General features: G+C 35.2%; 5 protein-coding genes across 10 annotated transcripts; 4 read left to right on the forward strand and 1 right to left on the reverse strand.

Annotated features, from left to right (window-relative positions):
• Positions 1 to 2,589: 2,589 nt before the first annotated feature.
• Positions 2,590 to 8,492, forward strand: LOC132188542 (putative ABC1 protein At2g40090). Its single transcript, XM_059603032.1, has 12 exons — positions 2,590 to 2,852; positions 3,014 to 3,168; positions 3,444 to 3,569; positions 3,812 to 3,907; positions 4,240 to 4,340; positions 4,632 to 4,668; positions 5,177 to 5,395; positions 5,567 to 5,678; positions 6,724 to 6,815; positions 6,914 to 7,093; positions 7,383 to 7,496; positions 7,973 to 8,492. The coding sequence occupies exons 1-12, from the start codon at positions 2,669 to 2,671 to the stop codon at positions 8,168 to 8,170; spliced, it is 1,614 nt and encodes a 537-aa protein (XP_059459015.1). The 5' UTR covers positions 2,590 to 2,668; the 3' UTR covers positions 8,171 to 8,492.
• Positions 8,493 to 11,384: 2,892 nt separating this feature from the next.
• Positions 11,385 to 14,295, forward strand: LOC132186824 (GDSL esterase/lipase CPRD49). 2 transcript variants are annotated; one of them, XM_059600912.1, is made up of 6 exons: positions 11,385 to 11,659; positions 12,588 to 12,705; positions 12,887 to 13,027; positions 13,474 to 13,550; positions 13,637 to 13,786; positions 13,882 to 14,295. In XM_059600912.1, the coding sequence occupies exons 1-6, from the start codon at positions 11,616 to 11,618 to the stop codon at positions 14,093 to 14,095; spliced, it is 744 nt and encodes a 247-aa protein (XP_059456895.1). In that variant the 5' UTR covers positions 11,385 to 11,615; the 3' UTR covers positions 14,096 to 14,295. The 2 variants fall into 2 exon arrangements, with proteins under 2 accessions (XP_059456895.1, XP_059456894.1); XM_059600911.1 differs by having other exon boundaries at positions 11,388 to 11,659; positions 12,588 to 12,665.
• Positions 14,296 to 15,777: 1,482 nt separating this feature from the next.
• Positions 15,778 to 18,332, forward strand: LOC132187788 (DNA replication complex GINS protein PSF3-like). 4 transcript variants are annotated; one of them, XM_059602226.1, is made up of 8 exons: positions 15,778 to 15,867; positions 15,959 to 16,010; positions 16,648 to 16,766; positions 16,865 to 16,933; positions 17,015 to 17,115; positions 17,560 to 17,652; positions 17,780 to 17,919; positions 18,033 to 18,332. In XM_059602226.1, exons 3-8 carry the CDS (start codon positions 16,722 to 16,724, stop codon positions 18,140 to 18,142), a joined length of 558 nt encoding a protein of 185 aa, XP_059458209.1. In that variant the 5' UTR covers positions 15,778 to 15,867; positions 15,959 to 16,010; positions 16,648 to 16,721; the 3' UTR covers positions 18,143 to 18,332. The 4 variants fall into 4 exon arrangements, with proteins under 4 accessions (XP_059458209.1, XP_059458208.1, XP_059458205.1 ...); XM_059602225.1 differs by lacking the exon at positions 15,959 to 16,010; XM_059602222.1 differs by lacking the exon at positions 15,959 to 16,010 and having other exon boundaries at positions 15,784 to 15,867; positions 16,600 to 16,766.
• Positions 18,333 to 18,834: 502 nt separating this feature from the next.
• On the forward strand, positions 18,835 to 20,020 carry LOC132187451 (protein EARLY FLOWERING 4). 2 transcript variants are annotated; one of them, XM_059601767.1, is made up of 2 exons: positions 18,835 to 19,358; positions 19,615 to 20,020. In XM_059601767.1, exon 1 carries the CDS (start codon positions 18,986 to 18,988, stop codon positions 19,331 to 19,333), a length of 348 nt encoding a protein of 115 aa, XP_059457750.1. In that variant the 5' UTR covers positions 18,835 to 18,985; the 3' UTR covers positions 19,334 to 19,358; positions 19,615 to 20,020. The 2 variants fall into 2 exon arrangements, with proteins under 2 accessions (XP_059457750.1, XP_059457749.1); XM_059601766.1 differs by having other exon boundaries at positions 18,837 to 19,358; positions 19,604 to 20,020.
• A 314-nt stretch (positions 20,021 to 20,334) lies between these two features.
• On the reverse strand, positions 20,335 to 24,513 carry LOC132187450 (peptidyl-prolyl cis-trans isomerase CYP19-4-like). The gene is made up of 9 exons (XM_059601765.1): positions 24,456 to 24,513; positions 23,816 to 23,977; positions 23,659 to 23,721; positions 23,464 to 23,542; positions 22,660 to 22,707; positions 22,535 to 22,558; positions 21,507 to 21,689; positions 21,284 to 21,359; positions 20,335 to 20,662 (listed from the first exon to the last, which is right to left on the reverse strand). Exons 1-9 carry the CDS (start codon positions 24,501 to 24,503, stop codon positions 20,524 to 20,526), a joined length of 822 nt encoding a protein of 273 aa, XP_059457748.1. The 5' UTR covers positions 24,504 to 24,513; the 3' UTR covers positions 20,335 to 20,523.
• Positions 24,514 to 26,524: the final 2,011 nt, after the last annotated feature.

Consider the following 26,524-nt stretch of genomic DNA (forward strand, 5'->3'; position numbering starts at 1 on the left):
TGGCATAAATCACATTTTATTTGATTGAATATTTGATGGAAAGGCTAATGTCACACATTTTTTTGAGCAATTGAATATGATACATAATGGACAACCTATTATGTCACTTATGAGTCATCAAGAATGTGACCTGTTTCTTCTTATTTTTGTTTTCTTTTGTTTTTTTTTAACGACAATGTTACCTCTTTGGTGGTGTGTTCCTTTTTTTCCCTTTTTATCCATTCATACGTGTTATGTAAGTTGTAAATTGAGCCGAAAGTTGAAAGTGGGCCTTCGAGAATATATCCCTTAATCTCTCTTTTAAACTTGCTTTTGGTCGTTTGATTATGTGATTTTGTAGGCAAAATTGGGTATGAAAACGCATAAAAATTTATTTTAATTCATTAATTATGTTTTAGAACAGTGAAACTAAAGAGACACCAAGAAAGAAAGTGCTTGTGATTTCTTTTTCTCTTTCTATTTTCCTTTTCGTTTGTTCTTCTCTCTTTTCTGATCATAACGGTGTCAGCCACGTCTGACGTGATCATAAAAGTTTCACCATCCATTAGGATAGGAGATTAAAATAGAATCATTTGATTTTCTTTATTAGAAACACCTTTGTATGATGAATGCTGAAAACAACATCTTTAAAGTTTTTCACTTCATCACCTGTAATCACAGCATTATAATAGCATAGTACTGAACCCAACAAAGCCTTCACATGGGTTGTCTTTTGCCCATGTGAAGGATCGTTGAGCGTTTATCTAAGAACCCTCACAATCTTACCCATTTCTTATTTATATCTAAAATAGGTGAGTAAAACACTAAAAAATCATTTACATCGAATTATGCATATTAAACGTAAAATGCATTTTTGTTGAATTTGTAAACAGTGTACCGTTACATGTAGCGGATACGGTTAACACATCCATATCATTAATATACTATTTCTCTTCCACATCTTTTCACATCTCTTGTTTTCCAAATTTCTCTACTATTATTTCTCTCTTCACATCTCTCCCCTTTTTTTTTTCTTTTTTTTTTTTAAAGTTGAAAAATTAGGATCTATAAGAAAAATATAATTTTTATAAAAAATAAATAAATAAATTTAATATATATAAAAGATAATCAGATATATAATATCTTTTAAAACTCATTAATTAACTAAACGTCTAAACTAAATACAGTAAGTTTTAAATAACCATTTTACATAAAAATATACATAAATCAATGTGAATGTTTTAAGAATGATTTTTTCCGATGGAAATAAAGGGAGAAAGGATAGAAAAATTTGAATGACCAACATCCCATGCGTCTGCATGCATGCCTCCATCATTTATTTATATGCTTGCATGCACCTCTAGCTTGACGAAGATTTACAATCCCACGGAGAGATGTGTACATCGTCACCCTTGTAACTGAAGGTGCATAGGGTGATCACACTATTATAAGTGTGGTCATCCTCACACCAGATTGTATAATATATACAGGAAGGTAATATAACTTTCCGTGGAAGTAACCGGTCAAGCGACACAACTCTTGGTGAAGAGTTGAGTTGGGACTCTATAAATAGAGTCCCAGGATAACACAAATACAATTCCTACAATCTCAATATACGTACGTTAGTTTTACGTACGTGAGATTTGGGTGTTCTTCAAGTTATCTTGATCTCCACAGGATTTTCACCCTAACGGGAGAAATCCTTCCTGAGATTAATTATACAAGATCCTACGATCCTTCAGAATCCAACAGTAACATGCATGAATTGAAAGTTACCACTATATATCTATGAAAACTATAGAATGTAGGGATATATGTATGATTAGTATGAACACCTTTAATTATTAAATTATTATGTTGTTATCACCCATTTACACCATCAAAACCTAACTTAATATATATACATTGAGGATCATTTTAGCATAAGCCTTGTATATAATGCATTAAAACTATATATATATTATTGAAACATTTGTCATGTTTTTTCTTTACTAAGAGTGTGTTTAACTTTGCGATTTCAAAAGTATGGTTAACCATGCATTTTTAAATCAAATCGCAAAAAGTGTTTCGTTTGAGAGTATGTTCGAAATATAAATCATGGGTTGAAAATGTTAAAGAATCACTTCTTTTTTTTGCACAACATGCAGAAGGGGGTATGTTTTAAAAATCACGTTTTGAAATTGCTATTTTTTTAAACCGTATATTTTGAAACCGCTGACTCAATTTCCATGACGATGAATAATAGTTATATCATGCACAATTTTAAAAAATAAAATAAAAACTCTAGTAAATGTATGGGAACCGCATGCTCGCATGGAAAGAGATTAGTCAATTGAATAACTTACATTTATATAAGAACCAATTGTTGTATGTGACAGTAGGTGGTGCTTTATTAATCTTATTTCATTTAATTATCCATAAAAATGTGTTTAAACACATTCAAAATTGGGAAAAGAAAAAAAAATGGACAACTCAACTAAGGAACCATCGATTTCTGCTAGCCCAAACCCGGCCCAATATGCATCAGATATCCCAAGCTGAGTTTGGCCCGAACCCACCCAATGCCGGACGGCCTGCGTTAATGCCTTAAACGGCAATATCCAAGCTCGGCTCCCGAAGCGATAAGCCCAGCGAGCAAAGAGACTCACGCGCTCGTTTCTCCTAGGAAGAGACTCCAGAGCTCAGGAGCATGGCCACGCGATTCTTGTGGCGCACGGGAAAGAAGCTCGCGGTGGTCTCCGCTGCAGTGTGCGTCGGCGGCGCCGCGGCCACTGTCGCCACCTCGGACGATCCGGAAACGGCGCTGAAGCTCTTCACCGCCGTCCCTCTCCGCCTTGCTCGCGGCTCCGTCACTGCCGCCTCCATCGTCTTCGGTAGGCTGAGTTCCGCGTTAGGGTTAGGGTTTGTCAATTCATGAATAATTTGGCTTTCCCTTCAATTATAGATTTATCATACTATTTTGGTGAAGTGGAAACTATAGCATTTCAATTTTTTATGCAAATTGTTTTTGTGTTTTTTTTGGCGGTGTTGTTAGATTATGAATATGCATTGTGGGGACTACCTGAAGGAAGTATTGAGAGGGCAAAAGTTAAGCACGAAGTTCACCTAAGGTCTGCGCGTAAGCTTCAAGAACTGTGTTTCAGAAATGGAGGAATATATATTAAGCTTGGTCAACATATTGGGCAGCTGGTATGCTCTTAATCTGCTAATGCTTCCTTAGGTATCTATGGCGAAAGTTGGACTGGGAGTTCTCTCTATACTGTTAGAGTAGGTATTGGGTTTTTGTAATCATTGAAAAAAAGAAAAGAAAAGAAAGAACAAGAGAATAAGTTCTGGGATTGATAAGTAATTTATTGGTTAAATTAATATTTCTCAGTTGTGGGATTGATAAGTAATTTATTGGTTAAAGTAATATTTCTCAGTTGCATTGAACACCAATTCTTTCTTCTTCGGTTTTTATACAGGAATACTTGGTACCTCAGGAGTATGTCCAGACAATGAGGGAGTCTATGTTGAATAGATGTCCGGTTTCTTCATATGATCAAGTATGCCGAGTGTTCCAGAAAGAGCTTGGAGAGACACCGGATAAAGTATGTTTTATTGTTTAGGTTTATTTTTTGGAAGTTTCTTTATAGGAGTACTGTATGCGTGTAAGTGGGTCAATATGCTCTTTTTGAAAGATTATTCCATTGCACATAAATATTTTAACGTTTCTGGTGCATATGGATTTTTACATGGCTCTTAATCATCAGACTACTTTTATCAATTGTAGTAATTATTTTGTATAAATCGCGCAATATCAGCCCAGTTAATTAAGCCTTCTCATCTACAGATATTCTCCGAATTTGATCCTGCTCCAATAGCAAGCGCTTCCCTTGCACAAGTTCATGTTGCTCTCACGCATGATGGCCAGAAAGTTGCTGTGAAGGTTTCATTTGTTGTGACATTTACCTTGAATAGAAATTATTAATGATAGGTGGAGCCAAGTTTTCATTTGGATTTGTTTGAGTAGTAATGCTACTCTTTACACCAATTTATCACACTCATTTTACACCGTTTGACGTGATGTATTTTATGTGGCTTTTTTGTGTTTTTTTTTTAAGTAACTGACATGGGAAGCCACTTAGAATACGTCACGTTAGTTGATATGAAATGAGTGTGATAAATGGGTGTGAAGAGTAGCATTACTCTTGTTTGAAAGGCAAGTTGTGTTTTTTATGAGGATTATGTGCCCATATCCAAATAATTTCTCATATGCAGGTTCAGCACACTCACATGACCGATACTGCGGCTGCAGATCATGCCACTGTGGATTTTGTTGTGACCACCTTACATAGGTTTTTTCCTTCTTTTGATTACAGGTACTATTGTGGTTGCTTTTGTGCCTGCTGGTTATCCTGACATTATTCTAGATTATGAGAAAATTAGGTAGAGATCATCTAGGTGTCAAGTGCCAAAGTCTGGTACAAAGTTATATAATCTTGGGCTGTAAATGGCCTTTAGGTAGAGATATCATATAGGTCTTCAGCATAAAGTTCTATATATATCAAGTGTATCAAACTTTTCTATTCATGTCTTTTTTAGTAGGAATTTGTCTGGTCTTGAATTGGTGGTTTTGACTGAAGTCTTCTTTTCTTGACTTTCCTATGCAGGTGGTTGCTTGATGAAATGAGCGAAAGTTTACCGAAGGTAAGTTGCTTTAACTGCTATTCTTTTCACTGTTCACTATATGCCTTTATCCCAAAAAGATAATGATTATACATATTTGTGGTTTCCTTATGTTTGTTATACTTTTATCTTCCTTCATAATTGAATTGTGACTACTCATCAAAAAAAAATAATAATAATTGAATTGTGACCAAGGCATCTGACCTAACTCTCTCAGCTCATATTCTAAAATCGTTAGCCATATTTTCAAACTATGATTACGTAGTTTGTCTTTTTGAAGCCATCAAACAAGATGGCTTTTCCTCCTTATATTTGAGGTAACTTCAAACTTATGCCGAACATGACCAACATGTTTTGGTGCTAAATCTTTTTGCTGGAGACTTTTAATGTTGCATTGAGGAGAGTGGAACCTTATTGTCTTTTAAATCTAGACATTTATCTGTAGCTTCTCTTATATTAAAATTTGCGCTGTATATTTATTCTTTTGTAGCTGTATTGTCATTTGATCATTTGATATCATGGCCCTCAGGAACTGAATTTTTTGGTTGAGGCGAAGAACAGCGAGAAATGCTTGGATAACTTTCAGAAGCTATCTCCTCATATTGCGGACTATGTATATGTTCCAAAGGTGTATTGGAATTTAAGTACCTCAAAGTTGTTAACCATGGAATTTATGGATGGTCCACAAGTAAATGATGTGAAGACCATTCAAAAACTTGGAATTCAACCAAATGAAGTTGCAAAATTAGTAAGTTCATGGGTTTGATATGGACATAGACAGTATTTGGTTAGAGGTTAAAGACTGTACAAGTTGGGCTTTCCAATACCGAGAATGGCTTACATTTGTCTCATAGAGACGTTGTTGAAATGCCAAAGCCACAAAGTAGAAATTAGTAAGTAATTCTTGCACTTGATGCAGGTTAGTCAAGCTTTTGCTGAGATGATGTTCAAACATGGGTTTGTCCATTGTGATCCCCATGCTGCCAACTTGCTAGTTCGCCCTTTGCCTTCAAGTAAAAGCAGTATTCTAGGTGAGGCTTCTCTTTATGTTAAATTACCCATTGAGGGATCTTTTTAGTTCTTAGCTATTTCTGATGATTATATATGTTAGCCATGGCAACTGCAAACCTGCCTAGACCAAACCCCAAGTCCATCTGGATGGGGCCATTGTGGCCCTGATTATTATAGTCACTATGGGCAGATCATCGCATTTGTATTATTATACTATAACAATGCTGTTGAAACTTGTGAGCAAGTAGAATTCTGCAGGAAATTGCTCTCAGCTGCAACTGTAATCCCTTAGAAAATTGATTTTTCAATAATATGATGTTTATAATGAGTGCATCGCATTTGTCTCATTATTATTATTTATTTATTAAAAAAAAAAAGAGTTCTTCATTACTTGGTGTGCATGTTCTAGTCGTAAGTGTTAACAGTGAAACAAAATCCTCATAGATGTTACAGATAAATCTGAGAGGATTGGATTTATCATTGAGAGTTTGGATTTTAACATATGCTCTATTATCTAAAATTTGAAATCTCTACTAAATTGAAAGATGTAGAAATGTTATTTACTTGTTCTTAAATTCTTACAATTTTGAGGTGATATGCTGTGAGTAATGAACGCTCATCCCAGGTGATACTCATGTTGTAAAATTTTGCACGATTTGCTATCCTGTTTTTATTGCAGTGGAGAACACTGCCAGCATGTTTACTGCCGCCATTTCTAGTGCTTCTCTGCCACATGCTAGTTGTGGTCCCCATAGGATCTCTTATTACTCTTCATAGCAAACGATGTAACATTTGAATGGTTAGATTAAGCAAAAACTTGGAAAATATTCACAATATAAAGCTTTGCCAGTCAAAGTATTGACTTGCTTTTTTAAGTAATTGTCTCCTGCACCAATAACTGTTCCATACTGCATTTTATGACCCTTGATCTCATATACTTCACCCTACCCTGGTAGCACGTATTTTTCTCTTCACAAATTTTCATGTTTATTCCCTTTTTGTTTGTTGGTTTCAACAAATACTGCACATGGATTTCTTTATGGACTTCTCCCTTCTCATATCTAGGCAAGAAAAAACCACAGTTGATTATTCTAGACCATGGATTGTATAAAGAGCTCGACTTTCATACAAGAACCAATTATGCGGCACTTTGGAAGGTATACCGCTGCTTCCTTAAAAATTGTCTTCCAATCTTCAAGTATAGTTTCCTGTTTGAAGCAACTTGCTTTTTTCCTTGTTTACATATTTGTTGCAGGCACTAATATTTGCTGATGCTAACGCAATAAAGGAAAATAGTGTAAAATTGGGTGCTGGGGAGGATCTATATGCACTATTTGCAGGAATTCTTACTATGAGGCCATGGAATAGGGTTGTTGACTCGTCGGTTGATCATTTGGTCGTACAAGGCACTGATAGTGACCGTTCAGAGCTACAGGTGATCTTCTGTCCAAGGAATCTTTCCCTTCTAATTGTTTCCACCTATAAAAATTCATGCCAGATTTACGTGCTGATTAAATTGCATACTCTCTCTCTCTCTCTCTCTCTCTTCCCCCCTCAATGTTGCAATAATGTACCATATTGTTTTGGAGTACTGTTTTTTGACTGAAAGGAACCTGCTATGGTCTTGTGCTGCTCATTCTTAGATTGGGTAGATGGTCTTAATGTAATGATTGTTACTTATTGCTTGACCGTACCTGCCTTCTTTTTCTTTTTGTCTTTTCCAGATGTATGCTTCTCAGTATTTCTCTCAAATCTCAGAACTTCTGAGGAGACTGCCGCGTGTAATTCTGTTGATGCTGAAGACAAATGATTGTTTACGAACAGTTAACAATTCTCTGGTATGAAATATATTCTACCTCTTTGTTGCCCATTACTTAACTGAGGGATCTCTAGGTTCCACTGAAAGTAATTTCTGTTTGCTAGAAGAGCTATAAAATTCAATAGGTGAAGCCAAATCAAACAAAAAGAATGATTTCCAACACTCTTGTTTTGACTACATAAACCCTATTTTTAGTCCAGAGTCAGGAACTTAGAGAACTTCTTGTTAATTAAAAATCTTCAAAAGATTTATCAAAAAAAAAAAAAAAATCTTCAAAAGAAGTAACATTTTGTTTCCTCCTGTAAATGGGTACTTCAGTCATCTAAAAATGCCCTTGGCCATATATTATAGCTCTGTAAAATTCAGTCAAATTCGTGACATGCACAACCTTGAGCCAAAAATCTGCAGAATCAACAACTTAAATGCAATGTGAAAATTGTTTTAATTGTGAAGTAAATAGTGTGTTGCTTATCAATTGAATTGTTTCTTGAGCAGTTGCAGGGGTCGTCTCCACATACATTCCTCATCATTGGAAAGGTCTCATCTGAGGCACTCATTGAGGCAAGATTGTTACAACAGAAATCTCTGTTACGTTGGCTGAGTGTTTGGTTGGACGAAATCTTGTTGGAAGCTCGACTCTTTGGAATGCGGATAGCCTTGTGGCTTTTACAACTCAGGAAGGCTTTGTGTTAATGAAACCAAAGATGGCAAAAACTCTTCTTTTTTTTTTTTTTTAAAAAAAGGACCCAGATATTCTTTTTCTTTAAATCCCCTCCACCCCAAAATAGGCTCACATATTCTTTGTCTCCGTGGTCAAATCTCAAGCATCCACTTACTGGGCTCTTGATTGCGGATTGACGGATTGAATTTTTTATAGAGAAAAAAGAAGGACCAAATAAACATTTTTTTTTTCTTGGGCACAAATTATATTTCAATCCCATCAATGGGGCGAGTGATAGATTGTAAGGAGTACGATATTTACAAAGGAAATGGAATAATTCATGTATTTGTGTTATTTTGTGTAGCAATCACAGAAATTGAAACTTGTATTTATTCATTTTCACATTAAGGTGTTTATGAATTTAGAATGTTCAAATGAAGCTATCATGTAATGTAATCACAATTTCCTTGTATTGCAAAAAAGAAAAATAGACGTAAGCAATATTGAAGTCTGCCGAGGTGCCTATGGGGGATGTGGAACGGGTTTTGGGCCTTTACATTGCAAGCTTTGTGTTGGCCCAATTTTCCAACAACTAGTAGAAAAAGGAAAGGAAAATGCTCTTCAGACAGACAGAAAAGTGATGATTCAAGTGTCAGCTGTCTTAAAAGATTGTCCTTTGGGAATTGATGGCGATGAGATTAATTGGCATATGCCATACGTTTCGAAGTAAATGGCCTCTGAAGGCTCAGCTAGAGCTACTGCAGGCTTGACTGACTTTTAGTACATCCTATATAGCCTATAGCTACTGTGCGTACGCCCAATCGAACAGCCGGTGCCCGGAGACTTATTAGCTATGTTTACCTCCGGTCAAAGCTGGTATTGTAGCCTAAACGTCACTGTTTTAGTTATTGTGCCATTTAATATAGACTTATTAGCTATGTTTACCTCCTGCCAAAGCTGGTACTGTAGCTGAAACGTCACTATTTTAGTTACTGTGCCATTTAATATGTACAGTGTCAAAAATTGATTTTGTAATATTAATTAATTTTTTTTTTAAAGCAAAATATTAAAAAAAAAAAAAATTTAATATTACAAAATCAATTTTTAACACTGTACATGTTAGATGGCACAGTAACTAAAACAGTGTCCTTCCAACAACAGTGTCGGCCCTGGCTAGAGGCAAATATAGCTATTTTACAATTTTTCCCTTTTAAAAAGAGAATCAAATTGAAATCTCACATTATTAACTCTCGATATTTTTCTGAAAAAGAAAAGAAAAATCGAGGGACGCAAAATGGGAAATGCAACAACAAGAAGCCATACAATGCCTCACAGGTCACATCATTTGACATAAAAAACAAAAGAGCGATGATCTCGAGGATTGTAGGAGTTGAGCGAGCGTCATCCGGCCGTTGAGTGTGTAGTTCGGCTTCATCATCATCATATTAATGGAGGGAGCGTTGGTTGGTTGGCAGTTGGCTACCAAACAATCAGGCTATTAGCCTTGCATTGTGTCGTCTCCTTTACCAGATACCCATCACATCTATTATCCGGCCCCGGCCCCTATCACTTTGCATCATTTTCGTAGAAGAATGTTTGATGTTTATATTATTTTACCCCTCTAAATTATGTCATTTTATTTAATAATACGTTAACATATGTTTCTCACATCTATATACTTCTTATTTAAAAAAAAAAAGGAGAGACCCATAGCTTTTTTATTTTATTATTTATTTATAAGGGTTTAAAGCTTTTGATCAAAGCATGGAAGAATGCAACGGTACTTGTGACACTTTAGTTTTGTCATGCGAGGTCTTTCCTTTTCCATAAAGAGGCTAATTATATATGATGTCCCCCGAATTTATTCTACTTCACCCACTTCCTTTCCAATCATCTCTAATTATATAATAATAGCGCCAATATATCACGAACAACCCACATTTTTTTTTTTTACATAATTTCTCATAATATTGATGGTGAATTCTAATTATATATATATATATATATATATATATATACAAATCCCCAATTACCAACCCTTTTGAAGAAAAAAGAAAAGAAAAGAAGAAGCATTATTTATGTGATTAAATAACCATTTTTTTATGTAACCAATATTTTTAGATAAGGCTCATCTAAATCAACAAAGTCACAATTTTATCCCAATTAAATTAATGTTGCTTGAGATTTATGCATGCCAATCAAGATATAAATAAGAGCAATGCCAAAAATTATATTTTTGTTTTATAATTATTTTATAATATTAATGTGAAAATCTCAATTGTTTTTTTTTTTTTTAATAATAACTCATTCAAGGATTAGTTGAGACTATTACATCAATATTGTGAAATAGTTGTAGGATAAAATTATAAGTTTTAACATTACTCTATAAATAGTATAAAACTTATTGAGCTATGTATTTCAATTTTCACATGTTATACTCATAAATGTAATACTTTGTCAAGTAAATAATTTTATCAAAAGTTTGAAGCGCGTCTAGCGCAATTTTATTGGCTACATCTCATTAACAAAATTGTAGAAAGTGTTTCGATTTTTTGTTAATTTTTTTAATTTTATATTAATATTTGTTTAAAGAGAAATGCTTTAGTGTAATATAATGCCCATTTTTAGTAACATGGCAGATGGACAATCAGAATTGAAATTTGAAATTTGAAATTTCAATTTTCTCTTTCTCACTAAATATGGGTCAAATGTGGACATTATATTGTGTAACATATCACTTGTTTAAATAGACATTTTTAAAACATGAAAAAAAAAAAAAAATCACAAGCAATATAGTCCAGTTTTTAAAACCGTAATTTTAGGAGCTTTGATTGTATTTTTAAAAAAATATATTTCTATATTAATTATATTTTAAAATCGTTATTTTTCTCGCCAAAAAAACACAGCTCCGGTAATCTTGTAGTATTAGCTGTGTTTGGTAATGGAATGGAAAAATGGAGTGAAATAATACTGTAGCAGATTTGATTGATATAAGAGAAAAAAATAAGAATGTTTTATATAAAAAAAAATTTTTAAAAAAATTGTTTTGTAGTAATTTTTTTTATTTGAATAATCATAAAAAATAATTGATGTAAGGTAAAAAATAAGAATATTGAAATTAATTTAAAATTTTTTTTTTTAGGTTTTTGAGTTCGGCCCTTTTCCAAATACAGCCTAGGAAACGGGAAGTTGCCGAGTTGTCGATACGGGACAGCAAGTACTACTGTTTCTAACTTTCTACTTGCATTATAAAAATTCAAAAGACCCCTGAAGCATTATAAATAGCGTCTTGTGGTAGTGTGTTCTTCACGAAAGACCGTTTCTTTGATCTCCGAGGAGAGGGAAAAAACTAGCAAAGGAAGGTGGCGGTGCTGGGTTTTTTTGGGTTGTAGACGCCGTTCTGGAGAGACATGGTGGGACCAGCGAGGCATCAGTTCGTTTTCTTTGGATCCTCCATTGTCCAACTCAGCTTCGGCCATGGCGGTTGGGGTGCCACTCTGGCTGACATCTACGCTCGCAAAGTACACTCTTTTGTTTGTGTTTGTGTTTGTGTGTGGTTTGATTCCGTGTTGGTTTCTTAGCCATGTGAATAGCAATGTGTTTACTTTTGAATTACGGATAACATGCCCTTAATCCATGCTGAATTTGCTGTTTATTTATTTTCTGTATGTTAATAATGATAATAATAAAAAGAACCCATTTTGGTTGAGGAACGGTTATGAGGACACTGATTTTATATTTTGTTTAAGAATTTGGGTTTGATGGGTGTTTGGTAAATTAGTATTTTACTGAACTTTGGCCAAAACGGGTTCATGCAATTTGACTACTTGTATTTGGATAGGGCTTAGTCGAGTCGAATTTGATACATAGGGCTAATATTTCATAGATCTGGTTTGATCGCTTTTCTAATTGGAGATTCTGAACGAGTTCAGATTTATGCCTTTTCTTTTTTTTGTGATTAATAATCGAGATTTTCTCCTGAGGTCAGTGTAAGGAGTACTAGTTTGCACCATTCTTATAACATGTGAAGGAGGAAGACCCAGTAAGAAATTGAAGAGTGGCTGAGATCTTATTGACCTTTTTGTTTAATTTTGTATTCTCTTTTGTTAGTACTGAAGATGAACAATAGTCTTCTGTTATATATGTAAACGATCCTTAAAGCTTCTAAATAATCTAAGTATCTTCTATGTCTCCAAATTTCTGTCTTTTGGCCAAGGCCGATTTTTGTTTGAATAAACTAGCTGGTATGTAAAAACAAGTTCAAATAAAGAAAGAATGTTAATATGAAGAAGTTTATCAAAATCACCCTTTTATGTGCTCTGTTCTCATGTGAGCACACAATCAGTCTTATGTTTGTTTGTGCAATGGATTTACTATTAGTAATAACTTTATTTTTATGCATCCTAATTTTTTTTATGGCAATCCTATTTTGTTCATGATTCCTTGTAGGCAGACATTGTGTTGCGAGGGTATTTTGGGTGGAACTCACGACGTGCGCTTGAGGTCCTTGATCAAGTTTTTCCAAAGGTACTATACTTCGAGCGGAAAATACCCTGTTGCCTTTAAGGTATTTAGGTGTTTATTGATGCCGAATTACTCTCTTCCGTTTTGCTCTGATGATAGCATTTCCTAAGAACTTAAAAGAGGCAGTGTAAAATGGATTCTAGTTTGCATGCGTAGTTCATAGTTGATGGTATTTTCTTATTACAATGGTGCCCTGACCCCAACATTACCTTTCTTGGTTCTAGGATGCTGCACTGCAGCCTTCTTTGGTGATAGTTTATTTTGGTGGTAATGATTCTATGGGGCCTCACTCATCTGGCCTAGGCCCTCATGTACCACTTCCTGAATATATTGCGAACATGAGAAAGATTGCGACTCATCTCCAGGTACTTTCTTCACAACACCAATTGATACAATGTTGCCATGTTCATGTGTTCTGCAAATGTATCTGCGTAGACTGTAGACCAATGAAAAAACCTGACACTGTGGCTTATTGGAAGGTTCAACAAACAACACTCTTGTCCAATTGATTCTTGGATTTTCTATTACAAGAATCCTGTATGGTTTCTAATCCTGGGGACCGTTGAAGATATTATATCGCCTCCAGGGAATTGCAAAGGGAAAAGTGGTTTATTTTTAGTTTCACACGTTGACAAAGTCTCTCGTGTAAAATGGCACTAAAAAATTCACATTTATGAAACGAATGAGATCAAATCTCTCTCTCTCTCTCTCTCTCTCTCTCGTGTTAATGTGGGTTTGAAGTATTGTGTATATGTTTTTGTTGAACATTCCCTCTATCTAATGCATGTTCTATTGCAAATTTGAAAATCAGAGCCTCTCGGAGAAAACACGCATCATTTTCTTAAGTTGTCCCCCTGTCAATGAGGCCAAGGTTCGCGGAAACACAAGGTGCTCTCGTGCGTATCTTGAGTGTGTTGTTTCCTGGGTTTTTACAGTAATGTCAATTCTAATACAGGTTTTCTTTCTTAAACCAGTAAAATTTTTAGCGAGCTAGTTAGAACAAATGAGTTATGCCAAAACTACTCAGAAGCTTGTATAAAGCTGTGCCAAGAAATGGGTGTGAAGGTCGTAGATCTTTTTACTGCACTTCAGAAAAGAGATGATTGGATGGATGCTTGTTTCACGTAAGTTTACTTGGCCAAAATTTCTGTATCTTATTTTCTGCCAACACCATCAAGTTCCACAGCTTAATTGTTTTTCTTCCTTCTTTTTTTTTCAGAGATGGGATTCATTTATCAGCTGAAGGGAGCAAGATAGTTGCTAGGGAGATACTAAAGGTGATCAAGGAAGCTGACTGGGAGCCATCTCTACACTGGAAGTCGATGCTGACCGAATTTCCGGAGGATTCTCAATATGATCTTGTTGCTGCTGATGGAGAGACAACATTAAACCCATCGGAGTGGACTTACTACTGGGAGAATCAGTGGGACTAGTTTGTCGAGATGTTGTAGAACTCATGCAGAGCTGTCTGCTAGAAATTGAAGAATGAAGAAAGATAATTTGAACTTTGATTGTTTTCTTGATTTGTTCTTGTAAAGGTAGATCAAATTGGCAATGTTATATGGATAGAATATTGTGCCAAATCGACTGTAGCCCTTCATGGTATTATAGAATGGATAGAATCTTGTGCCAAGTCGACTCTATAGCCGCATATGGTTCTATACAACATTAAAATAATTACATATATTAAATACATAATATTTATACATATATATTAAAATTTAAATATATAAAGGAATGCGGACGCGGATGTATAATCCACTTGCCTTAAATCTGCCATCCGCATTAACGGATATTGATTTTTGCGGATGTATAATCCACATACCTTAAATCTGTCATCCGCATTTACGGATATTGATTTTTGCGGATGTATAATCCGCATACCTTAAATCTGCCATCCGCATTTACGGATATTGATTTTTGCTATCTACATCCGTATATATAGGATAGTGGACGAGGGTAGTTATTATTCGCTCGCATTTTCACTCTTACTATTAATCCCTTAAATGAAGCTATTTCTAAACCCTCGTTGTTACCCTTAAACTCAAGGGCGGACCTAGCAATAGCCTTGGATTGTCCTCCAAATTTTTAAAATTTCATCTAATTTATTTGTTTTTCATGAGATATATCCTTTATTTATAATAAATTTGTTACCACCTCAATTCTATTTGTTTTATTTTAATTTTGTCCCCAAACCTGAAGTCCTAGTTCTGCTCTTTCTTAAACTAACAGTCTAAAATAGGACTAAGATACATTTCAAAATTGTGGTTTTAGTTACTGTTTTCAAATTAAATTATTAAAACTTTATTATCATATAAATATTTATAACTTTTAAAATATAATAATTACCGCAATGATAATATGATAATCATTTAGTAAATTTTTTTTTACCTAACTTTCCTCTAAATTAGGTTGAAAAAATTAATATAACTTAATTTATTAAACTAAACATCTGTCTATTAATCACACACTAGAAAAAATGTCAATGTTTTTACCTATGTAGTTTAATAAACTGAAACCCATCTACGCATCGGTTTCCGGCAAGCACACAATCGGCTTTTCTTCCGACTGCTGTCATCCGCCTAGTGTGCTCATATTTTTAAATTTTTAGTTGTATTGCTTTGATTTTTCCTGTATTTTTCTTGTTTTTCTTGCTGCTTGTAATAAGGTCATATCCTCTTTCTTGATCTCTTCGCTTGTTATTTTGGTCCAGACCCTTAGGGTTGTGGATGTGAACGATATTCTAGCTTTCGGGTTCAGGAGGATGTGTGCCGGCATGGGGTCCTTTTGATCCCAGGGTTGAAGAATAAGAGCTACCTATGCATTAGTTTGTGTCTGCCTAGTGCAGATCTGTTATTCCAATTGAAGATTAGTTATAGGTTAGCGGATGTTTGACGTCTTTGATGTGTAATCTTTTAGTTACGACTTTGATCTTTTAACTTCGGCTAAGATCTTTCAGAATGTTATGTTCTGTGATTGTAAGAGTTTTAATACTCTTGATTCCTCTATTAATGAGATAAGAATGATTTTCCTTTAAAAAAAAAAAAAAAAAAAAATCTGAATTAGAGAGAATATAATAATTTCACATAAGGCGCCAAAATAAAAAGAAGTTCGAGAAATTTCATAATCTTTGAGTTTCCCTCCCCATCGCGCCTCTTACTCTCTCTCTCTCTCCGCAAAGCAAAAGAGGATCAAGAATTCTCAGGTAATTCTCTACTTTCTCTTTTTCAATTTCTTCCGAAACTACATTTTCTTAGTTCATTTTATATAAGTTGTTCTAATTTTCTTTGTCTCAGTCTCGGGGAGGTCCTTTCTTTTTGGTATTCTAGGGTTTCTTTCTCACTTCAAGTACGCGGTTTTATTGCTAAAGTTATTATTCTTTTTTCTTTTTTTCGTTCGATGATTTCTGTGGCTCGATTTGGTCGCTTGAACCCGATATATATAGCTGTGCCTATATTTTTCTTTGATATTTCTTGCATGGAACATGCTTCATAAAGTGTAAGTTCTTCTTCGATTGGAACATGGTAATTTGGCAAATTTCCAAATCTTGTGTACGAATTTGATCCAAAGAAGGTGATCTTTATATTCAGAGTACAAATTCATGGGTTTTTAGATCCATACCAATATCCATTTTGAAATTCAAATCGTGGACTTAAAAACAAAATACTTTGCCTTCTGCCTTTTTTTTTGGGGGGGGGGGGTGTTGTGGGAGGAGATGCTGGGAGTTCTACGCAAGGATTGTGAAAATTGTAAGAGCTTTACAGGAGCAGAAAGTGGAAATGGCTTGAAACTGAATTTGGGTCCGAATGTTTTGAAACTCTGTACTAAAGCCTGGAATCTTACAAGTTTTAATCTTAATTTCAGAATGTATGTTAATGTTGGATTTTATGGTTATAATTTTTTCTATGACTTACCTTTGCTGTTTCTACTGATTCAGCAAAAGGGGGTTTCACAGTAACTATATGATTTTGTGCTCAAAAAACAGCAATTGGGTTCCTCATTAAGCTGTCTTTTATGAGTCGAGAGGAACTATAAGAGCAACAAGCAGAGGTTTCAAGAATGGCAAATTACTATGACATCGATGATATTATTACTCAGGAAGAGGTTAACACTTATGTCTTCAATTGCTGGATAGTTTTGCTTCCAACTCTTCTTAATTTCTCAATCTAATACTATTATGTATTTTGTTCATGTGCACACAGTTTGTCTCAGTCATATTCCAGAAGGCAGCAGGTGGAGTGGGAATTGATCCCAGTTCTGAAACTGACTCTGTAAGTTCTATTGAAACTGGAGCTGCACAGGAGTGGATGGTAAATTACAGTTTTTGATACTTTCTTGTGTGTGTTTTACAGGTTGAAGTGGGATCAAAGGTAGAGCTACCTTTCTGGCTTGCTCATGAATTACAACTGAGACAAGCTGTATCAATGAATGTCCCCGCTTGTTTCAATCAAAAGTAATGGTCCTAACAGATCTGAGTGACATTTCTAATTCCCATTTGAAAATTCTAATCTGAGAGGATTATGAGGATTGAGTTATAGGAGACTTATATTGCTTCTTGTATCTCGGCAAACTTGTAGAGGGAATGGAACCTTTGTTGCAAAAGTCTGGCCTATGGGTGCCGAAATTCAATCTGATATTATGCTCTGAGATCTCATTACTAGATCTTTTCTTGTCTGGATTGTTTTCTTTATCCATTGTTAATGAATTGAGTGTCTGGTGGTTCCAAATTATAACCATAACCAGATCATGTAACTATTTTCTGAGCCCCCATAGGACTGGTAGGATTCACCCAGTTGTATTGTTGCAAACACGTGCACTAGTTTCATGGACTGATTTAAACTTTTCGTGTTGAGAGGTGTCATATCTATTATTTACTTTTCTTTTTGTTCTATACCAGGACAAGGCTGGAAATCCAGGCTGATTCTGCATGTGTGGATCTGAGATCTCGAAGTCCATACTTCTATGAATTTGGATGCAAGATAGCACCACTGTGAGTCTCTCGCCGCACCTGTCTTTTCTTGCTTATATATATTTAACGGTTTAGTGTATTCTTTGTTTGCCTTATCAAAAATTGCCTTACAAGAATACAAGTTTTTTCTTTTCATTTTGATGGACAGGGTTGCTGATAGAACCATTGGACCTTTGCTCTTATCTGCATTTAAGAGCAGGTACAAGGAAGTCCTCACCAAGGCACACACTGCAGCATACCCAGCGGCTTCCAAACACTTGACAATTTTGACAAAAGAAGAAACCCATTGTGAGATTCTTTTTTCTTTTTTCTTTTTTCATATTTAAGCATATCTTCTATTCTCTTGACTTCACATGTATGTATTATTTACATTGATAGTCTTGTGGTTATGCATCTTTTAGTGTATGAGGCAGCTCAATCCTCAATGGCAGCCTTTAAGAAGTGGCGGATGGGTGGCCCCAGATTTCAGAGAGCTTCCATTCTAGGAAGGAAGAGAAAATCAAATGAGTAGTCGCTAAACTTTATGATTAATCTCCATCACAATGTAGGGCCTTGTCTGTAAGTGTACGAGATTGGTGCATAAAAGTAATGCCCCCTGTCTATGAAGTTTTGTATTGAGTATTAATTATGAAAACAGTCAAATTCAGTGTATCAATGCTTTATTAATTAACCAAAGAGCCTAAAGAAGTATTCACACACCATGATGATTGCAATCAAAAGTAGACAATAGCCATATATCTGTTCCAAATTCCAATGGGAATGTTAGCTTTTTGAAAAATGTATTTGATCTCCCATGGCTCTTGTTTATTGATCCTGAGCCCTTGAATCCGGATAAGGATTGAAAGAGGGGTTGGGCCCTGCTTCCACGCTGCATGGTGCATTTGGGCTCTGCAATTAAGTCCATATATCTGTTTAAACTATTCAATTTTTAATTTTTTTTTTACCAAAAAGAAAGGCCCTCTGAATTGTCCTGTCGTCACTCAGAACTAGAGCTGTTTTCGTTTTTGCCTTGAAGTCAAACGCAAAGTAACCACAGTAATATTGCTCAGAAGATATTTTCCGATACGGACAAAGGTCAAGGGATTGAGAGTTCACGCCGTGGCAAAATCAGTTTCCCTTTTCCCTTTTTTACCCCCAAGATATTTATTAAGAAACATGACCCTACTCGCACTCGACGCGCGTGCTTCTTTAGTAGGTACAACAATCCCCTGGTTTTGTTTCACACGCCATCTCTGATCGCGTAACCGACCATCACTTACGACACTAGTGACTTGACCTCTCTCAGAGGGAGAGATGAGATGAGAGAAGAACCAAAACAGAAAAAAATGTGTCTAATCTAGCTCTCTACGCGCACATGTCCACACCCGATTCCTCCCTCTCCGCCGCAGACTCGAGCATGGACCACGACAACAAGACTTTACCCACCAACGCCGGCGAGGAAGGCGGCGACGCCGAGATGTGGGGGACCTTCGACAAGAACTTTCGGCAGGTGCAGAGCGTGCTGGACCGGAACCGGGCGCTGATCCAGCAGGTGAACGAGAACCACCAGTCGAAGATCCCGGACAACATGGTGAAGAACGTGGCGCTCATCAAAGAGATCAACAGCAACATCTCCAAGGTCGTCTCACTCTACTCCGACCTCTCCTCCAACTTCTCCTCCCTGTTCCACCAACGCTCCTCCGCCAAATCCCCCAAGACCTAGAGTCCCGAGCCCTGAAATTCTCCTAGTAATTCCCCCTTCTCTTTATTCATATTGTATGGTCTGTATGATTGGTTTGGAAATTGAGGCCAAATGGGTCCGTCTTAAAAAAGTGTTTGTTCCATGTTTTTGTTGGTGAGAGTCTGTTTGGAATAAGCGACTCTGTTTATATGGGTGTCTCTGGTACTCTGCCGTTGATGTGCTCTAAAGCGGCCCATTCTGTGTTCAAATAAATCTGTAATGCTTATTCAGTGTTGTGTTCTGTTTTACAAGGAGGATTACAGTGGAACAACCTACTTTCCTGTTCAATTCACCAACCCAAAGAGGTATTTATGATCTGTTTGCTCACATGAATTCTTGCTTATGCGCTGTATGATGAGTAATTGCTCTTGTTTGAAGGTGGGGTTGCATGGTTTTGGATTTGATATCTCAAAGCAACAACCTCCGCTAAGAAGAGGTGTTCGAAAGATGCAATGTCGCTTCAAATTGGTTTGTTATATTGATTGAGCTCTTCTTTTGGTTGTTAAAAGCTTATCCATAGTAGATGGGAATTAGGGTTTTCTCAAGTACTGTACTGAGCACAATCACGCAATCATTGTGTGGTTTCACTCTCGTAATGTAATTAATAAGTAGTTCTTGTAATTGTCATCGTTTCAATTGAAATGGAAAAGAATTATTTTTTTGTCAAAATTTTGTTTTATTAAATCTAATGGTAAATGGTATTATGTCATTTAAAAATGATTTAATAATATATGCATCATTAGATGTATGAAGTCTAATCTATACTACGAAATCATTCCTCTATATTTTTAAAGAACTAATACCTATTAAATGGACGTTATACAAGAAAGTACTGGTTTGATTGTTTGCGGCTCAAGGTTGGGGTATTACAAAAACTTGATTATAATGCGTGTTGGAAAATGAGAGTTCCCTTCTCAGCATAAGATAAGCAGGCAATCCCTTCTCTAACAACATATGCACCATTAAAACTGTAAAATTTAATCTTTTACCATAATATAATTCATCTCTATTTTTAAAGAATCAATTCCTATTAAATGGACATTATACAAGAAAGTTTTGGTATTGTTTGCAGCTGAAGGTTGGGGGTGGGGTACTGCAGAAACTTGAATATAATGCGTTTTGGAAAATGAGAGTTCCCTTCTCACTAAGCATAAGATATGCAGGGCAGTCAGTCACATAGTAAGTTCACCGCTGTCTGAAATGACAACCTTGCGATTAGGCGCGCCGCTCCCGCTTCCTTCTGCTTCAATCTTGTAGACAACATCCATCCCAGAAAGCACCTTGCCAAATACAACATGGTGCCCATCCAACCTTTAAAGAAAACCAAATGCAGGAATGTAAGAAAAAATTCCAAGTTTGCATAAATATGGGCTAAGCAACCGATCTACAATGTGCAGAGCACTTACTGGCAAAGTTCAGATGACCATACTACCAAATTTATCTGGTTGAAAATGTCTCGGACAAGATATTCTTCAAAGGAGCTACAGTAATACTTATCAAGTCTGTAATGGGGTAATTTATGGTAGGTTCTTAAAGGGAACTTGAACCTCCTTCAAATCAAGTGTTTGAAAGAAACACTTCTCTCTATATTAATTTTATTCATAAAGTTGATTTAAATAGACTTACAACTGTAACAGTTGATTCCTACTCGAAAACAACTCAAAGACTCCTAAACTCTTATTGACTCAAAAGACCCAAAATATAAAACGACTTGCAATTAAAGGCTCCTACTTATAACTCAAATACTTGAGAGGCAGAGACGAATGACATCAAGTCCTAAGCATAGAGGGACTGTAACATATTGTCAACATAAGCAGCTTCACAACACTGACCTTGGACATTACCAACTTTGTTGGAAAACAAGAATCTGGGATCTCCTATAATGCTATTCTAGAAGTATGATTTATAGATTGTCGCAAAAGAGATTATTACCATCCAGTTTTGACAGTGGTAATAAAAAATTGTGATCCATTGGTGTCTGGCCCAGCATTTGCCATCGACAGGTTTCCTGTTAAGAGTAAAAAAGTACCAGATAAATTAGCATTCTTTTCGGCTTACATTTTACAGTATACTTCAGAACCAATCACAATAAACTTTATGGAAGAAATTTTGCAAGGAAGAAACAATTCTGGTGTGAAGGACGACTTAAGCTTGCCTGGCCCAGTGTGCTTTAGTTTAAAGTTCTCATCGGCAAACTTTGCACCATAGATTGACTCTCCACCTCGCCCATCGCCAAGAGTAAAATCACCCCCCTGGATCATAAAGCTGGGAATTATTCTATGGAATGTGCTCCCTTTGTAATGGAGAGGCTTCCTGCTCTTTCCCATTCCTTTCTCCCCTGCAATGAGAGGATTCATTCAACTTGAAATGTACAATGGCAGTAACTCTTATAGGATCATAGAAAGGCACAGTAAAGGGAACAAGTAGTTATATATAGGAAAAATATTATGTAAGCCCCTTGTGCTTTACCTGATTTTGACTTTTAAACCTCAATTTCTAAATTTGCAAATTAAAGGCCTGAGTTTACAATCATTTTACACCCAAGACTTCATCCAATTTTATCAAAATAAATAACATAAATGACATAAAAATATATTTAAGCCCTTCTCATAAAAAAAAAAAAGTAAAGCAAAAAAAGTAAAGAAAAAAGGAAGCCTGGGTCATTTCCAGCTACGATGGCCGGGCTAGGTGAGAGCCCAGTCACCTCGATTAAGCTCTCACCCAACCATCACCATGTCTAGGTTATCCAACCATGTCTCAGCTAGGCACGACCCAGCCATAATGGTTGGGCTCTCACTCAGCCACAACATCATTTCTAGCTATAGTGGCTAGGCTAGGTGAGAGCCCAGTCACCCCGACTGGCCTCCCACCCATCCATGTCTCAGTCAGGCACAACCCGGCCACACTAGTGGTTGGGCATGACTGTGTTGTGCCCAGCCACCACTGCGACTGGTCGTTCCAAGCTTTATCTAGCCCCCCCTTTTTTCCTTCTCACTTTTGTTGTGTATATATATATATATATATATATATATATATGAGCATAATTGTATTTTCTTATCATTTTTGTTATTTATTTGATGGAAAAATGGGCGAAGGTCTCCATAATATTTTCCCTTACATATATAAGAAGTAGCCTCCATATGATTAAATATATAAGAAGGCAGATAAGAGTTACTTGGCTACCCGTGCAAAGAGCTCGAAAGTTTTCTGCACAAAGAAAATGTAAAGTCAGTAACTTACTTTAATGGTGAGAGATCTCAATGGAGACAAGTATAAGCAGCGGCTTCCATTATACTTGGGTACCATACCTGCAGTTTTAGGAACTGTATTACCAAATAGGCCTATGACTATGCGACCTGCAAGCAATGAAAATGATGGTTAATACAATGTTTAAAGAACATTCTTGCAAAACGTATAAGAATGTTGAGACTAAATTCATGCAGCCAATCAACAAAATGCTGTCTCTGAAATTCCATGGTAACAGCTTCTGACATGGAATTTCAGATAGCTCTATTTGTTTTACAGGACATTTCTTATAACCACGTTCATCCATAAAAATATAAAGAGTTTAGTCCAATTAAACTTATCAACTACTTAAATGTGTAAATTCATAAACATAACATAAAAACCATGGTCACAGCAGCATGGTATAAAGAATGATGTAAACATTTTCGTGAACAAATAAATACAAAATTGCCCTGGCCCATACACATTGTCTAAATGCTTCCCAAAGCACCCAAAAAACAGCAATGCTGCAACAAAATCTCTTCAAAGGCATCACAAAAGACCCGGACAATGACATTCTATATCATTTCATATGCAGAAGTCATTAACATATCCAATTCGCGGCTTTCATGGTGTAGATTTTTTGTGAATACAAGTTTTTTTTCTTCAAGGAAACAAAACCCTGCAACCAATGCAGTAACCATTTCCACTTCACCAAAGAATCAAATCTGACGATATAAATGCATCATATTTGCAGTATAAGGACAAAAACAGTAAAGACTTACATATACATTTTTGCCCATGTGAAAAAGATTTGAAATTCCAATTCTGTGGTACTAAACAAAGCACAACAAATAGTCAAACACAGAGACCCACAAAGGCCATACCCATATCTTTTCCACCAATTTTAATATCGAAGAACACTTTGTTGGTCACTTCCTCCAGATCCTCCTCCAACTTGTTTTTCTGATTCACATACTCAAACCAAATAGATATCTTTAACCACCAAATAAAACCCAAAGTAGGAAAAAACAATTCATTAGGCTCTGTTTGTTTGAACAGCAAAAAGATAGCCTCCAAACCTCCTGGGGCTGACTTCTAATAACACTTTCCTCAGATAAGACACCGGCATCGCTTAATCTATTCTGAAATTTGATCCCAAAACAAACGTGAAAAAACAAAAAAAATGACGGCTTTAGTTTCATTACACTGAAGATTTTGATAAAACGGTTGAAGTACCTGGATGATAGCTAGGGTTCCGAACAGAATCAGGACCCAGAAAAGAGCTAACGACACCAGCTTTGTTGCGGTGGCCATGTCTTCAGCTTCTTTTAGCTCCGAGCTAGCCTCAGATTCTGGTCCACTACGATATAGGACCGGGTTTTGGGCTTTTTCCTCGAGCTGTCAGATATTTTGCCACGTCAAAATCACATTGAGCTGTAATTTTGCCACGTAATACCAATCTTCGGTTTTTGTTTTTTAAACAGAAATACGAAGATTTCATTAATTAAATATCACAAACATAAAACTCTTATATAATAAAGTAAAAAACATAAAATTCTGTAAAAATATAGTCACATACTATGAGATTACAAAGTCGTATATACAAACAAAAATTCTTACAATTAAATGCTATTTATGACTTTAATCTTTTGCAAACCTATGTACAAATACAGTTAAAGAACTGATCTGTTCCGAACATACTAGATCTAAGACATGGGGAGTTAAATTTTCTAACAAAATTTATTTAAACTGGCCGTGAGAAATAATTCTCACACCTAATTATTCAGTATCGCTCATGAGGGCAGATCGAGAGAAAATAAATCTCTTATTCAAAACAAAAAATACAAATAAACAACTAATAAGCAGCAGTAGAGACCAGAGAGGAGATGAACGGCACAACACGGTAAAAGGTGGACAGATGCATAGCGGAGAGACCGAAATTATTGATCTGGTTGGAGAACACCTACAAACATTAAAAAAAATAAAAATAAAAATAAAAACCAAAAGGAGATGAGAAGAGTAAGAGCAGGGAGTAGAAAGGGAAGGGGAGAGAAGGGAGCGGGGAGAATTTGCTCCCTCCTCCCAAAACAGTTTTATGAGAAAAAGGGCCTAGAGACTCCGGCTTTTTTTAGTAATGAAACATGCTTTAAACAACCTTTTTTTTAAAAAAATAAAAATAATAATAATAATTATATAAAAAGTACATATAAAATAAGAGTGATAAATGTAGGGAAATAATAGCTTTACCCAAGAAACTAATATGCCAAATGATTTGCAATATTTTCTTAGGTTTTTAAAAATTCCAATGGGGGTTTTAATTTATCAATATTTTCTACGGTTAACATTTTTTGTGAACTTAAATGGCTAATATGTAAAATTTTCGTTATATGTCCACAAAATATAACGAGGTCCTTGTATTAAAAAAAAAAAAATCCGAATAAAAATTCAAAACTCCCACCTCAAGATATTCCTTACTTTTTGACAAGTGGGATGAAGTTGCATTGATCAAATCAGTTTTAATCTTAACCGAAGAAAAAAAAAATGAGGCTTTATTTTATGTGTGGACAAAAACTATACGATAAATGCTAGGTTTTATTTTTAATTAGGTTATTAAATAATGTGTTATCATCTCATTACTTTATCATTCTATTTACTAAAATATTAATTTTTAAAATAAAATTTGTAAAACCTAACATTTTTTTAAAGTACACACCTTTTGGGACTTGTAAGAAAGTACCAAAATATTAAGTAAAAAAAAAAAAAACAATGACTCGTGCCAGTCTCACACGGTGGCGGTGAGCTTTTTTTATTTTTTATTTTTGTTGAGAATGTTAGACTTACAAATAAATTTTACAGAAAAACTTTTACAAACTGATGTGGCACAATATGATTAGATATAAAATAAAACTTAATAATATTCTGCCACGTAAGTTTATAAAATTTTTTCTGTAAAATTTATTGTTAGGCCTAGCATTCCCTTTTCTTTTTTTTTTCCTTACTTTCTTATATCGTAAAGGGATATTTTTTTTTTGGTTACTTTTTGCTTTATTGGGTAGATTTCAAGAAAACATTTTAATGATGCTAAAAGGGACCCTCCTGGCCTCCACCGATAAAGTAGAGCTCACATTACAAATTTTTCCTAATCATATTCTACACAAGATATTTATCAAAATTCAGCTTGTCACCTAACTTCCTTTATTGAGAATTTGAGATTGATCTTTTAGATATTTAATTTGTATTTAAAATATGCATGAAAAATATTTTATATATTATCTTAATATGTAAATTGTAATGATTGGTTTTTTTCTTTTTTTTGTTGAGTGTATTGATGAATGTGCTTTTGAACATTATATTAATATTCTTAAGACTTTTCATTTCATTTATATATATATTTGAAAGGTTGTCATATGACTTTTCAAAATTTCCACCTTCAAATTAATTTAAGACTTATGATTAATGCCTTTACTAAGGTGACATTATTTGTAATTCTAAGTAGTTATAAATATCATTTTAAAATGTCAAATTATTGGCTTTATTAAAATGGGATTAAAGATTTTTCAATTTCAAGTAAAATTAAGAGACAAATTAAATTTTACATATTTAATCATCTATATGTTACAAAAAAGTTAAATAATTTTAAACTTATTTAAGAAAAATTAAAAATAGTAATTTTAATTGGTATAATGGTCTCATATTTTGTTTCTCCAAGTCATTATAATAATAATGATAACAAAAAGTTTAAGTCTAATTAGTCAAATCACTCAAAGATTGTGCTAATCCACAATGCAATTAGTTAGAAGAAAGAACAAGACAGGATCAGAAGCCTACGAGAACGATGAATCGTCGTCTACTGTCGGTCACGTCCAACGATCCACCTTCAAACACTCCTATATTATAGGCCACCTCGTCACTCTCTCTATCTCTCTCTCCCCTTGGGCCTTGACC

This window comes from Corylus avellana, chromosome ca7 (assembly GCF_901000735.1).
Source record: "Corylus avellana chromosome ca7, CavTom2PMs-1.0".
Taxonomy (NCBI): Eukaryota; Viridiplantae; Streptophyta; class Magnoliopsida; order Fagales; family Betulaceae; genus Corylus; species Corylus avellana.